Below are 14,504 nucleotides of genomic sequence, written 5' to 3'. Positions count from 1 at the left end.
ATTCAGTTTCAGGTGTTAAAACTTCGAATAACTGGTCAAAATGGTCAAAATCATCACATCTAAAAAAAATAATTCTTAAAATTTTGTTTGCTCGTGTAGAATACATGCAAACCCCTTATGTCCTGAAAATTTCTGGACGTAATATTTGAACAAACCCTCACAAAAAATGACAACGTGTTTCAAATTATGTTTTATAATATTTTTTTTATGAAAGATACGTTTTTTCCGAATTTTGAATACTCCATCAAATCTGACGTCCAATTTAACACAAGTCTTTTTGACACTAAATTTCTTTTAAATTTCTTTCTCTTCACGGTTTCGAGCTACAAATCCCGGAAAAATGTGTTCTGGCAAAAATCTGCTCCACCGTCATGAAGAGTATGGACAAATTGATCTCGGATTCGTAATCAAGGATCAAAACAATCCCTTAGAGCAATGTTTCAAGGAAATCGAAATTTTCGATTTCGTGTGAATTGGCGGAAAAAAGTAAAATGAAAAGGTTAAAGTTGGATGTTAGAAAAATGTTTTAGACGAAGAAACTGAAAGTTTATAGAAATTATGTATTATTCTACGAATGTTGAAATTACGATAAAAAGTGAATTATGCACATGAGCATAGTGGTGTAAACATTTCAATCACGTTTTTCTCAGTTTCAAGTTTTTGCATTTGAGACAATTATGCGTAAAACGATACTCTGACAAATATGGGATATGATAAGAGTTGTATTGTTGTCGGTTGTAATGTTGAACTTACAATTTTGGTGGATTTCTTTGAAACGTTTAATCGCTTTCTCATCATGAGTAAGTCATGTCATGTCGGCGAAAAGTTTCACACTTCTTCGCCAAACGTCAGCCAGATATGTGCCATTGAATTTGTGCGATGAAAGCCACGCAAGATTTGACTGAAGCCGCCGGAACAATAATTCCGGTGAAAATCCGACCATATCTCGGTTCCCAATTGTCCGTCTTCGGTGTCATTTACATAAGAAAAATCCTGGTTGGACTTGGGAACCAAAGTGGAGATGAAAGTGACCAGCAAATAGCTGAGGATTAAATTACGTTTAAAATCCGGCCATTTCGGTCCTTTTGGTACACACGGATCCCCAAACAACCATGCCACATTTATTTGAGAACAGGGTGACCACTCAAATTCCATTTTCAAATTCCCGACTTTTTTCCAGACTTTTCCAGAATGCTCAAATAATAGGCATTTGTTATCTAAAGAATGATTTCAAACAAAAAACTTTCTATAAAAAAGTCAATATTAATCACCGAAAAAAAAATTCTCAATGAATTAAAAAAAAACAAATATAGGCATTTTTTGTAATTACAGAAATTAAACAACAAATAAAAAAAACTTCAAAATTGAATTTCATTATTATGATTCAGAGTAGAAACACAAACAATTAGTCTTTGAAAAAATAATCGAAAGTTCAACAATACTTAAAACTTCCATGTTATTTTTTAAATTGGCAAACGTATAGTTTTTGATACTTCGTTTCAACTGGAAATGACAAAAAGTTTTAAATAACTGAACTTAAAATTTCGATCCTATTTTTTTAAAACTTCATCATCATTTTAAATCTAAGAACGATTCAAACATAATTGCTGTTATTATTCATTCAAAGGATTTAGAAAAATGTCACAAAATTCATAAAAACATGTTTTTGCCAAGTTCCCTTTTTAATTTTGTAATTTTTGATATTGAATTTTCTAATCAATGTTAATTTATCTAGTGGTCAGTATTTAACTGTTTGTTTTTTCAATGAAAATTCAGTTTGATATGATTGTATGTTTTCCCACTTTTTTTAAGCAAAATGTTTGATGAGACTATTTTTTTAAACAATTTTGCAATAACTCAAAATTTCTTGTTTTTTTGCGATTCAATTAATTAAGTTTTCGATAATTAAGTTTTCCGAAAACTGAAAATCAAGCTTTATCTATGGTAGGTAATTTACCCATACTCACAAAAAAAAAGTTCAAGGGCAACATTTGGAAAGAAAAAATATTTTAAATTACTTAATGAATTTAGTTAAACAATTAATAATATTTACAAAAAAAAAACATTTCCACATTCAATTTGGAATCTGTTTTCAAATATTCAATTTATGTGACAAAATTAAATAGAATCTATTAGGATTTATTTTTATATTAGTTTTTCATTGACTTTACCTCTTGTTTAATGAACAAAAAATAATAGCGATCATTTGATTCATAGAAAATATTATGAAAATCTGTGTCAAATTGTGTGTGTGTGTCAATATTCATTAAGATTTTGAATGTCTTAAACAGCTTTTCCATACTCAAATATATTGAAATAGTCAAAAGAACCTTAAATTTAAAGAAAGTTACTAAAGCAGAAATGAGTGACTTCAATTTGAAAATTGTTCAAAAGTTAAAAAATAATTTTCAAACAAGTATGCTCAGAATTCCCGACTTTCCCCGACTTTCACAAAATCACAAATTCCTGACTTTTTCCCGATTTTTTGCGGATTTTGGCAAATTCCCGACTTTATCCCGACTTTCCCGATTTCCCGACTTGAGTGGCCACCCTGATTTGAGAATGTTTCCCAATCAATTCATTTACGAAAAAGTCGTTATTTCCTCATAAAACTTTAGAAAACCAAAAAAAAAAACGCTGTTGATCAACGCATTGATTATCGATAATCAACACGATGATCAACGCCTCCCTTGACGTTGACGATTAAATCATCGATGGCTCCGTTTACGATTACGATTATTTCATCGATCAACGACAGCGATGACGTTGATTCAACGATTATCAGCATTGCCAGCTACCTTTTGACACTGTAGGTATTGTTAAACAGTTACCGTTATCTGGGGTGAATCGGGACTATAGTCTGAATAGGGATAATAGGTTTTAGAGCACTTAACACCTTGAAATTTGAAAATCGATGCACTATTTTTGTTAATATGTGTCTGCTCTATCCGAAACCTATCAAAAACATCAAAATATTGTACGTTAACGATGCTAGAACAGCTGTCCCAATTCGCCCCAGATGACGGTACCTGATGTCTTGGAATTTGAGAAAATTTTCTAGCTGTCAAACACTTTTGCGCCCTTTTCAAATGTTGCTTCAGAATGTAGCTAAAATCGGTTCGGAAGGAGCTGAGAGACCTACTTCTAATTTTTGTAACCAAATTCACACTCTCCTTTTTCATTTCATCCTTAACAGACCCCAGATGCCGCTCCAAACATCACTCAACTCGCCGGGTGCGTCCATCAGCAGTGGCAGCAGCAGCCAACACCAGCTACCGCAACAGCAGCAGCAACAACAACCCATCTTAAGCCGTCCATCATCTGCCTATTTTAATAGCAATAACAGTACTAACCCAAACACTTTATTGTTGACAACACCAACCAACTCAATGTCGTACGGAATGCCCAACCAGCAGCAGCAACAGCCACCTCTTAGTACCAACATATCACACCCGAATCTGGCCGGCACAGCCGGAGGAACCATGAACAACCGACTGCAGCAAAAGATGCAGCAGCAGCAGTTTGTGCGCGACGCCCAGGGTCAGCAGAGTCTTCGGTTGAACCAGATGATGGCGCCGTCAATGCCAAATATTGCCCATCCATTCCAGCAGCAACAGCAGCTAAACCAGCAGCAGCAAGGTCATCAACATCCAGCGCAGCAACATTTGGGTGGAATCTCCGCCAGCCAGAGTATGCAGAATGTTAACATGATTGCCGGAGGTGGTGGCGCGTTTGGCTACCAGAATGGTAGTCCGATGATGTCTCCGCAGCTGTACTCGACCGAACAGCAACAGCATGCCTCACTGCTTCGTGGCCAAGCAAAGCTGGCCGAGATGAACGAACTGTTGAAGCGGCGCAATCAAATTGTGCCTCCTCAGCAACAGCAGCAGCAACAGCAGCGATCCCAAAATTCCCAAGATTCTTCAATGATGCCATCCCCCCAAATGCCGCAACAGCAGCAAGCCCAGCAACATCCGGGCTTCAGCGGTGCTAGTCCTCATCCCGGTGGAACTCCACTGAGCTCCCACAAGCAGATGCTGCCGCCGACGACCGCCCCAAAACCGCAGCAACAACAGCAGCAGCAGCTTCGTCCCGATCAAGGGATAGAACATCCGCCACTTCCGCCGACCGCAACACATCCGCTGTACAAAACCGGTCCCGGAAGCAACTCCACACTGAATGCCCCGTACAGCTCGTCGGAACCGCCAAAGGTCGGTTACTACCCGCCCCAAGTGCCAACGACGCAAAACAAAAACATGATTGCCCCGGGCACGAACCCGTGGGAGCGCGAAGAGAAGGAAAAGGAAACGGAACTGCGACGGGAGCAGATCCGGGCCTGGCGTGATCAGCAAATCGCTGAGTTGCAGTCGCTGCCGCACAGAACTCCCCAACAGGAGGACCAGCTGCGAACGCTGGCACTCGAGCGTGACTTTGAAAGACGCGCCATGGAGGAAGACCAGGACTTTGACAACGATATGTCACCTTACGGCAAAGATTCCGCAAGCGTGCAAGAAGTGCTGAGACTAGCGCAAGCCCCGAACACCATCACGGCTCCGCTGACCAAGATGAAGCAAGTGGACATCAAGATGCCGTCGGTGCAGAACGTTGAAACCGGCTCAAACGACGGCCAATCAGCCAACTCGGTAGCCAACACGATCGCCAGCTTCCAGCAACAAGTAGCTTCAGCCTCGGCTTCCATCCAGCCCAAGAGCATCCTCAAACACAACAACAGCAGCACGCCCTCATCTCCCTCCAAGAGCGCAGCCGTCAAGTCGGCCAGCTTTGCCGCTCAACACGACAAAAATCTGAACCTCAGCGAGATCACCATGAACAACACCAACGCCAACCAGATGATGTCTCAGATGGCGCTTGACATGGCCCAGCTGAACCTGGCTGCCGATCGCGTCGACGAAGACCTCAACGACCTGCAGGCGGCCGTCAACGGGTACGGGCCGCAAGACCCCAACAACCAAAACAATGGCATCGTCCCACCCCCACCTCCTCCGGAGCGCAACAGCTCGTACGTGATCATGTCCCAGCAGCAGCAAAAGCTACGTAGCAGCTCCACCAAACTCACCTTCAACAACACGGTGACCACCGACGCTCCCCAACAGCAACAACAACAGCAGCAGCAGAACCTCATCAACAACAATCCCAACAACGGCAACGGAAACAACACGCTGGGTAGATACAGCAGCAACAACCTGCTGACGACGGCGCAGAGCCCGGTGACGCCACAGCAGAACATCGCCAACATCAACAACAACGCCATGCTGATGAGCAACGCGGCGCTGCTCAACAGTCGGCGGGTATCGTTCCACGACGAGGACGCCGTGCTGGCGAACATGATGAACAACAACAACGGGATAGGTGCTGCGGGAGGTAGCATCGGAAGCAGCTACACCGAGGCGGGTCATCTGATTGGCAGCAGTAGGGCGGGCGAGCAGGGCGACGGAGGCGATTTGGGGACGATCCACGAGCGACCGGATCCGGATGTGAGTACTTGATTAGTTTTATAAAAGGCCGCATGAAGAAGCTCTTTTCTATTACGGACTTCAATGTTATTTGACTTCCCAAAATTTTGGTTGGAATAAGACTACATATAAGAATTTACTTCATGACATATCTTGAATACCCTTCAAATATCTGTACTCCGGCATTGATGGCTATCTAGTCCAAACTTCCGGCGTTCAGCCATGGCGCCGCGTCCTACGACGCGCCACGGCTCACGGGCCGTTGTTCGACCGTCTACCGTCACAAACCCCACTCTTTCGCGAACATGGTTCACGTGTGGCATCGCGCCCTCTCTCGTTGTCCCTGCTTTCTTGGTTTGGGGGAATTGTGCACTCTTGGACAGTTGCGCACGGGTCCACTTCCTCGCAACACTCTTCTTTGGTCGTAGAAAACACACCGACGATTTCGTCGAGACCGCTCGCCATTTGCACTGGCCGCTTTCCCGTGCCCGGATTCCACCTGCAAATATTCCAGCTAGAACGAAAAGGCCCTGCGGAATCGGCCACAGTCAGCAACAACGGTTTCCACATCATCTACAACGGTAACTCACCCTTTCGGGGCCTTTTCGTGGCGTCCAGTCGGCCGGGTTGCTCGTGATGCAGGAACGGATCGGTGGAACGTGCGGTCGGTCCGACCGTGTCGATTAGAGAAGGTATTTTTCTTCGAACGGAAAGTCAATGACGTAGTTTTAAGCTAAAAAATACAAATGCAATCTCGCAATCTGTCGCCATACTCTTCTTCAACGAGTCTTTGTTAAAGTTTCCCACAAGTCGCATTATCAAGCGGCGACATCCCACAGGCGATTTTTATCTTACCAACTAGTCGACACAGTGACCTCCATGAACGGTGCTGAAATCCAGTTTCTCCTCCCCTAAAACTTATCTTTCTGTGGGATTGAAGAAGGAACTGGTGCAATTTGACATCATATACTTATCCGGTTAGCTGCTGGTATTGTATTCTTTATGTAAACTAATGTCAAAAACATAAACAATGACTTTTAAAACCCGCCGTTTGACATGCATGATTTTTAAAACCCGCCAAACAAATCGCAGCAAACTGGTGGTTGCTCAGGGAAAATGTCCTTGTCAAAAAAATAGTGTTTTCCTTTGAAACCGTTTTGGTTTGTTTAGGTCCTGGTTTTAAACTAGACCGGATCGCACCGAGATCAGGACAAGTGGCCAATTTATTTCAGGAATCCGGATCCCATTCTTTCATCACAATAGTCCCACCAAAATGGAATTATGTGGTTCCGGATGTTGAACGGATGATGGAAGGTGAAGTCGTCCCCCTGATCGCTTCTGGCGCTTCGGTGTGAAAATTGAAAAAAACATTTCAAAGTCAAATTGAATTTGAAGCCGAAGAATGATCATATATTACTAGTAGATTATGCGTTATTGAAATTTTAAACAAGGGACCATCCATAAACCACGTGGACACTTTAGGGGGGGGGGGGGGTATGGCGATTGTCCACGATCCATACAAAAAAGTTTTTTTTTGTATGGTCAATAGTCCACGAGGGGGGGGGGGGGGTAACAGAATCCCAAAAAAGTGTCCACGTGGTTTATGAATGGTCCCCAAGGTGAAATACAAACGTTTTTAGAAAAAAGGGGAGGGGTGTTTGTGTATTGTGTTGCTTAAAATCAAAATGATCAATAAAAATTATTCGAAATTGATTAGAACCTTTTCAAACTGTCACTTTTGACAAATTATTCTTTTTGAATTAAAATAAAATAGGCTCAAAGAATAAACTTGAAATTGAACCTAATGCAATAATTGTTTTTTATCTTGCTTTGAATGTTCAAGGCACTATACTTTTTTAGTTTTCTTCAATCATTTTTTGCCTCAGACAAGACAGTGAACAAAAAAGCAATTCAGATTCTTTCTGTTTCCTTTGCTTTGCTACTGGAGCAAGAATAGCATTAAGCAAACAATATCTGAGGTTAAATATTTGCTTTCTGGCGTGAATTTCAGCTTTTCAGCCAGATAAAAGCCCAAAACCAACATTCATGAATCATATTGAACTCTGCCCACCGTTATGTTTTCTTATGAAACGGTGTGCAAACGGATGAGCGAGGATATAAATTCAACAAAAAATACGTATTCAAGAACCTCCTCCATTTATCGCGTTTTATATCAAGAAAAACTAAGCCCTTTTTCAATAAAAATCAATCTAGAGCAGCGATTCTCAACCTTCTTCTAGGCTGGTACCCCCTACCATGTAAATCAAGTAGGCCTGGTACCCCCGTTGAGAATAGCTGATCTAGAGAAACAAGAAACTAAAAACGACTGTGCCACCGAAAAATCACCACCGTTTCAAAGGAAAACAGAAATTGTTTGACAAGGATTTCACCTGAGCAACCACCAGTTTGCTGCGATTTGTTTGGCGAGTTTTAAAAATCATGCATGTCAAACGGTGGGTTTTAAAAGTCATTGTTTATGTTTTTGACATTAGTTTACATAAAGAATTCCAGAAGTAAAAGTGTATTTAATGAAATGGTTTCGATCAAACCTTTTTTTCATTTCTTCGAAGAGTCATTCGGCAGTAGCATTCATATTTTGTGTAGAATCCTCACTCCGGTCAACACGTCCGCTCCATGCTGGAATCCAATCTCAACTGCCTTTTGAGATTTACAGTTCGTTTGACAGATCTCTCCGCCTACACGCTGAACTTGGTTTACTCATGTTGTGTGAAGGTTCAAGGAATAACTTATAATTGTACATTTTGTAGTCCAAATCTTACTCTCGAGCTTTCCAGACTCATATTTACCCTTAATTTGCGGTTTGCGGTTGATTATATAAAACAGTCGCAATCTATGGTGCACTATTGCTCGGCACTTCTGGCTGGATTCCAAGCTCTTTTTATTTATGTAGGGGAAATATACCCATTTTAATCACTCTAAGCCGTTCGACCGATTCTCATCACTTTTGCAGTTTTCCGCTATTTAATCATCATTTTTGAATAATCAACAATGGAGGGTTGCTTGCTCACTTTTATTTGAGCTATTTATTACTTTGGAACAGTCAAAAACACTTTATGAAAGCTGTAATTCATGATCAAAGTGCTGATAGGCCGATAATAGAAATAGGCTGAGAAATGGTATATTTCCCCTACATTTGCATTTGCAGCCACTATCTAGCTGCTATAAATGCAACATTCTAGCAACAGATAATATGTGTCCCTCGCTCTTGCGTCTCAATCCGTTATTCCACGTGTCTTGCACATTCTGTCATCGTTCGAGGTAACTCGCTTTCTTTGATCGTTGACACTTGTGGTTGGCTGACCATAGAAGCATCTGCCAAACATTTTGATTTGATTTGATGTGTGAAGCACAATTTTACCAGCCTACTGTAGGGTATTCTGTAGAACAGTTTCAGAGGCATCATTTTATAGCACACTAAGCTGCTTCTTTCGCTACTCACCACCACGTGGCGCTCATTTTATAGCAAATCTCCCCGAATAAGTTTGCCATAACTAACGCTCTTTCTCTCTTTCCCAAAACATAAAACAGCGCTTCATCGACGAAACGATGCCGGCAATGCTGCACACTCCGACGACCCCGGAAGCGGGCGAAAGCTGGAACATGCAGGTCCAGGCCACTCCCGGCGTGATCGGTGCCCAGGAAGTTTACCGGTGAGTTGTGCTTCTTTCAAGAAATCGCAATTTGAATTTAAAACATTTGATTTTTTCGTTGTAGTGACCCCCGCACCCGCCGGCTGGCCGAGCAGCAGCAGAAGCAAAAGGCCGAACCGGTGCCGGAGAAGCTGTCCTTTAAGGAGAAGATGAAGATGTTTGCGCTCGAGTCGGGCGAGAACAACACGCCCAAGGACAAGCTGAAGATTTCGCGTGCCCAGCGGGACATTGACGCGGTTCACTGATGGTGAGGGGAGTGGGAGCTGCACAAGTTTGAGTTTTTTTTTTCTATTTGACTACTTTTGTGACATGACTACAATTATCTATTGGTAAGCGCGCGCGGTGATGACGACGAGAGATATAAAAACACGTGTTTGAGTATAGAAAAGTGTTTGAACGAGAAGTTGGCGCAACAGCTAGGAAACTTTTTATAGCAGATTTTTGTTGATACTTCTTTAGAGGTGTGTGTATAAAGCAGCGTTGAACTATTGAGAAACAGAAAGTCTAATCGATTCTTGTGTAGTAAAAAAACGGAGATAACTCTACATTGCTGAAATGTAAGAATATTGTGTATTGGAATCAACCCTCAATTATGCTTAAAAATGCAACTCGAAACATGGAAATGATAACTTCACTAGCGAAACCCATCGGACCAAAAAAACAAGAACAAGAAAATATATTGATTTTTATACCTTTTATGCAAATGTATGGAACTACGTGTGTGTTATTTAACGAAATCAGATGCATATTTTAGAAGAGAACATAATCCCACGTCGTGACGTCGCGACGACAGAGAAACATATTTAAAACTGACAACCTATTGGATTTATAGCGAAATGGATAGCCAGAGAGAGAGAGAAACATAAAGAGAAGTAAACTGTGGTAATGCAAGCGGAACAAAACGAAATGATTTAAACTTTAAACAGCAACAACAACACCTTTTCCTACGATTCTAGAGCCGGAGCGATTCGCGCATCCGAAGTCCTATATTTGAAGTAGAGTGTTAGCTATTTTATATCGAAACAAAATAATAAAAAAAAAACTATTTGAAATAAGTGACCTAAACCACAGAGATAGAGAACGAAAACAAACAAAGAATTACTACTCAAATCCCCCCTTCTCCTCCTTAACCACAATGTGTCTAACAGCATAGGAATTTGCAAACGCAGCTACGTAATTTGGCATAGAAAACAAGTAATTAGGTCAATTTCCAGCCCCGAAAACCACTCACAAAAACATCCACCCTTACAGCTAGTAGCAAGCAACAAACCTACTGAAAAGTTAAACCCAGCAAGAAAAACAAAAAAACTGTCTCCCCGAGAGCATAAATAAACTTTGATAGATGTGTACTTTTATGAAATTATTGTAAAGAAATTAGAAAGCGCGCGCTAGTTGCAGGAAAGCGCGAAGAGTTTCCCACTTTTGCATTTTACAAGATATGATAAAATATAGGCGTGTACTAGGCGGGTAAGTTAACCTAAAGATAAGAGAAGAAATATTTAGGGAAGAAAGCGAGAAACACACAACTTATTGAAGCAAGCGAACAGGAATGTTTAGGGAAAATGGTTTTATTTGTTACGACATTTTTAATGTTTTTCAAGAAATTAATCTTTATATATAAAGTATATACATACGAGTCCACCTAGATTCTAGTGAAAAAAGCCCCCTTTTTTAATCTGAACGAATTCCACTAAGAAAATATTATAAACAAAAGAGCACACACAAACACATAGAGTTGCAGCTAAAAAAATAGGTATTAAAGCAGTTGCGAAAGCAATGCATGAGTATTATCTATATCTCACCGTCTGTTGAAATTGTTGAACCGATCTTGTCCGCGAGGCAACATCCTGTTGAGCAGTACTATTTATCGTTTGAACCACACTGAGAAAAAAAATACACTCCAAGAAACCCCCTCTTTTTCAAGCAAAGGGAGAGTCTCAAAACACAGCAAGTACTAACTTATGAAAGCAGACCTAATCCACACACACACACACAAGCACACCACTTTGTATCGAGCAAGCAACACATATACATAACATTCTGCAAAAACAAAATCAGTAAACAAGCACTTTATCTCAGATAATAGCGTAACGGAAAGTATAACTCATAAAAAAGTGGTAGATTTTTAAAAACTAAATACAATACAATAACTAACATTCAGTTTAAAACGAGGAAATACACATCAAACATGTCAATGTTAAAGCGTGGCGTTTTTTGTTTGTTTTTTTTCCGATGTCCGAAATATCCTTGTGGTTTGGATAAAATGTGATTGCCACATTAAAATTGCTTTTAATTCAATCTTAATGGAAATTTCACTATATATTTACAAAAAAAAAACAAAAACAAGCTAACAAACCATCCACTTCAACGGCCCCCACAGGTCTTTTGTGGTCTCTATTGCAAACTTTCTGCTCCAACCTAGCAGTCCGAAGGTTTGATTGGGGAAGGGCACCGTCCACACCAGGATTCGAACTGACGACCTTTGGATTGCGAGCCCAACCGCCGACCAACGAGCAGGCTTGGTTTGGTTTGGGAGACGACTCCAACACCTGGAATGACATAACGGCCTAACACCAACTAAGGGCGGGACCGACGTTTAACTTCCCCATCCGATGGAAGACAGGATCAGATGGGAATCCACCCCATGATCATCCGCTCACAAAGCGAACAGCGTAACCCAGAGTGACCAGTCCGAAGAAAAGTCATATTATTTTTTGGCTCCATTGCTGGTAGCAGGTGTACGATGTACCCACGATGTGCAATCAAACATCGAGTGACAGTGATAACTCTGGGTTACCTATGGCGTAACCATTCAGCCACGCTAACCATTCTTACACTACCCTATTTTATTGTACATATTTGTTAACTTTGAAGATTACAACTCGTTTCATAACATTTAATCTCTTTTTCTCCCTATGTGAAGAAGATTGCAGTTCATCGTGCTGTCTTGTCACACGTGTCTAATGTATTGGATAGGTCCCTTGAGTAATTTCTTATCACTTTTGGACGATGTATTAGATGACATGGCTTGTTTGCTAACGTGGCCCATTCTGCCCCGCACCCTGGAAAGGTACTCTAAGGTGCATCAAAATTAGTTTTAAAGTATACAAATTTTATCAACCAAGTATATCCATACACATTGATGGGAACATTCCTAAGCATAAGCGTACTACATTTTATTAATAATTTTGTATGTTTTTCTGAGGCTTCCGGTGCATTTTACTTAGGTCTGATCCTCCCTCCCCTGCCTCTATGTGATTTTAAGATAAAGAATTAAGTATCAAAATGGCTGGTGCGTATCGTTGCTCCAATTAGAAAGAGACACAAATATTTTCTTCAAAAAACATCAAAATTTCAATAGAAATAGAAATCTCATCAACTGAAAACAAATTTAAAAGCATTTTTAGGTCTTGAATTTTTCAACTCAGTTCAATTAATGCTTATTTGTTGTACTAATCATATTACAATTTGCTTAAACAATGACAATTTGCAGAATTTTAGAGATCCTAAGGGCTACAAAATAATTCAAATGTAAGCATTCGATGAAAAAAATTCAGTAAATTTCAAACGATTTAACGAGAGAAGAAAAACTGTTTTAAACAGCTGCTACTATTCTGCCTTGAATTTAGCCTTAGGAATCGTAAAATATAATTCAATTTTTTCAAAATTATCAAGGTAGAGTACCTCAAAAATTTAAGGTTTTCAAAAAGTACAGTTGTTTTGTTATTATCCATTAAAAACACAATCATGAAGATTTTTTTTTAATAAGCCCAAACATCCTCTGTTGATGATTATCACAGTATAGATTGTTTTTAGTTGATTATACTGTTTTTTCTATTAAAATTTTGAGGTTTTTTGAACAAATTTTGTTTTTGCCCCTGATTTGTCGATTTCGAAGAGCAAATCATTTTGTGGAACATGCTGGTAAATATTATTAGTGTAGCTATATAAAATGACAAACGAAGCAATTCCCATATCTAACTCAAAATTGGCAAAAATAAATTTGGGGCATTTATGCCAACATCAATTTTGAAACCATGACATGCTTTGTATTTTTTTTTGTTTCATGCTCTTTTCTCGACTTTGGTCAGAGTTGAGAAACACAAACCTCAAAAAATACGTCCAATGGCCTTTAATAAAATATGTTTTCAACAACATGTCTCCTGCGGTTTTTCTACACAACCCGAAATTCCCAAAAGCACGTGTCCGCCGATTAAGTACTATCTCTATTTCGATATTAACCGGGGAAAAATATCCTTGAGCAACTTCGACCGCACACCAATCCCATCAAATCCAAACTCTCAAAGAGGCAATGACAACGGTCTGGACGCATGCACGCACGACACTTGATAGGGCGAACAAGTTTTACAACTTGGCCAAATTATACATGCCAACGGCAACAGTGTCCCTTACTCCCGGATAAAGTGTATACGTAATGACAATCCGACGGGGTTCTTTAATGATGCGGTGGTATTTAAATTGTTTTAATATATGCACCCCTCTGTTCTTATGTTGGTAGCAGACTTGTTTTATTTTTGCTTCGATTGGATTTTTTTAAAATTGATTCTTGTTTCAAAACCAGCCTTAACTTAATCCATAAAAAATATAGTTAAACAGGGTTAAAATGAGTTTTATTCAGATTTTCGTAAATATTGCTTTAATTTTATCTGGAAAGAATTAACATAGTTAAATTATTATTTGAATTGTTAAAAAAAAATAACATTTGTTTTACGGCAAAATAATAAAAAAATACGCAAATTGGTAATACTTATTTTTTAATCAAAACTTTTTCGAAATTTCCTGCATGGGAAAACATAAAAAGTACCAGCAATGCAATGTAAAGAAAGAGGGAGTGGGAGAAAACGGAGTGGGTGGGTCACGGCGGATGAAAGATGAAGTATGGTTTCGGAAGCGTAAACAGAGTGCTAACGGCAGGGAAACAATTTGCCTCTTTATATTTAAAGGGTCTATATATCGGGGGAGAAAGGGAGGAAGGAACTAACCGACGGTCGCTCGATTGATTTGAGCCTTGGGTGGTGGGAAAGGATTTACACGGGTTCAGGATTCTTGGTCAGAATCAATAGGAAATTCAAAATTCAATTAAAAACCAATGTAAGATTTATTTGTTGGTATATTGGCCAGTTAAAAATATAATCTCGAAAAGAAAACGTGATGTTACAACAATAATGTGTCAATCATATTTAAATTTTAAGAGTGGTTTCAGTTAGAACGATTTAGGACAGTAAAATTTGTTCATCAAATATTTCAAATAGATTCCCTTTTTAAGTTCTTCCAAGTTGACTGATTTTTGGATAATGTACATTTTTGAAATAGTTTTTTTAATTATTTCTGAGAATGT

General features: G+C 39.7%; 2 protein-coding genes across 10 annotated transcripts in view; both read left to right on the top strand.

Moving 5' to 3' along the window:
* LOC120429283 (afadin) overlaps positions 1-10,582 on the top strand; it is a 154,538-nt gene extending 143,956 nt beyond the window's left edge. For all 9 annotated transcript variants that reach the window (XM_039594511.2, XM_039594510.2, XM_039594506.2 and 6 more), the window contains 3 exons: positions 3,197-5,495; positions 9,024-9,145; positions 9,210-10,582. In XM_039594511.2, the coding sequence (XP_039450445.1) occupies positions 3,197-5,495; positions 9,024-9,145; positions 9,210-9,390 (2,602 nt within the window). In that variant the 3' untranslated portion in view covers positions 9,391-10,582. The remainder of the gene's footprint in view (positions 1-3,196; positions 5,496-9,023; positions 9,146-9,209) is intronic.
* Positions 10,583-13,457: 2,875 nt separating this feature from the next.
* The window catches only part of LOC120428367 (afadin-like), a 28,537-nt gene continuing 27,490 nt past the window's right edge, over positions 13,458-14,504 (top strand). Inside the window, exon 1 of the mRNA XM_052706021.1 lies at positions 13,458-13,466. Within this exon, the coding sequence (XP_052561981.1) occupies positions 13,458-13,466 (9 nt within the window). The remainder of the gene's footprint in view (positions 13,467-14,504) is intronic.

This window comes from Culex pipiens, chromosome 1 (genome assembly GCF_016801865.2).
Source record: "Culex pipiens pallens isolate TS chromosome 1, TS_CPP_V2, whole genome shotgun sequence".
Taxonomy (NCBI): Eukaryota; Metazoa; Arthropoda; class Insecta; order Diptera; family Culicidae; genus Culex; species Culex pipiens.
The sequence above is the reverse complement of the archived record's forward strand: the minus strand, read 5'-3'. Positions and strand labels throughout refer to the sequence as shown.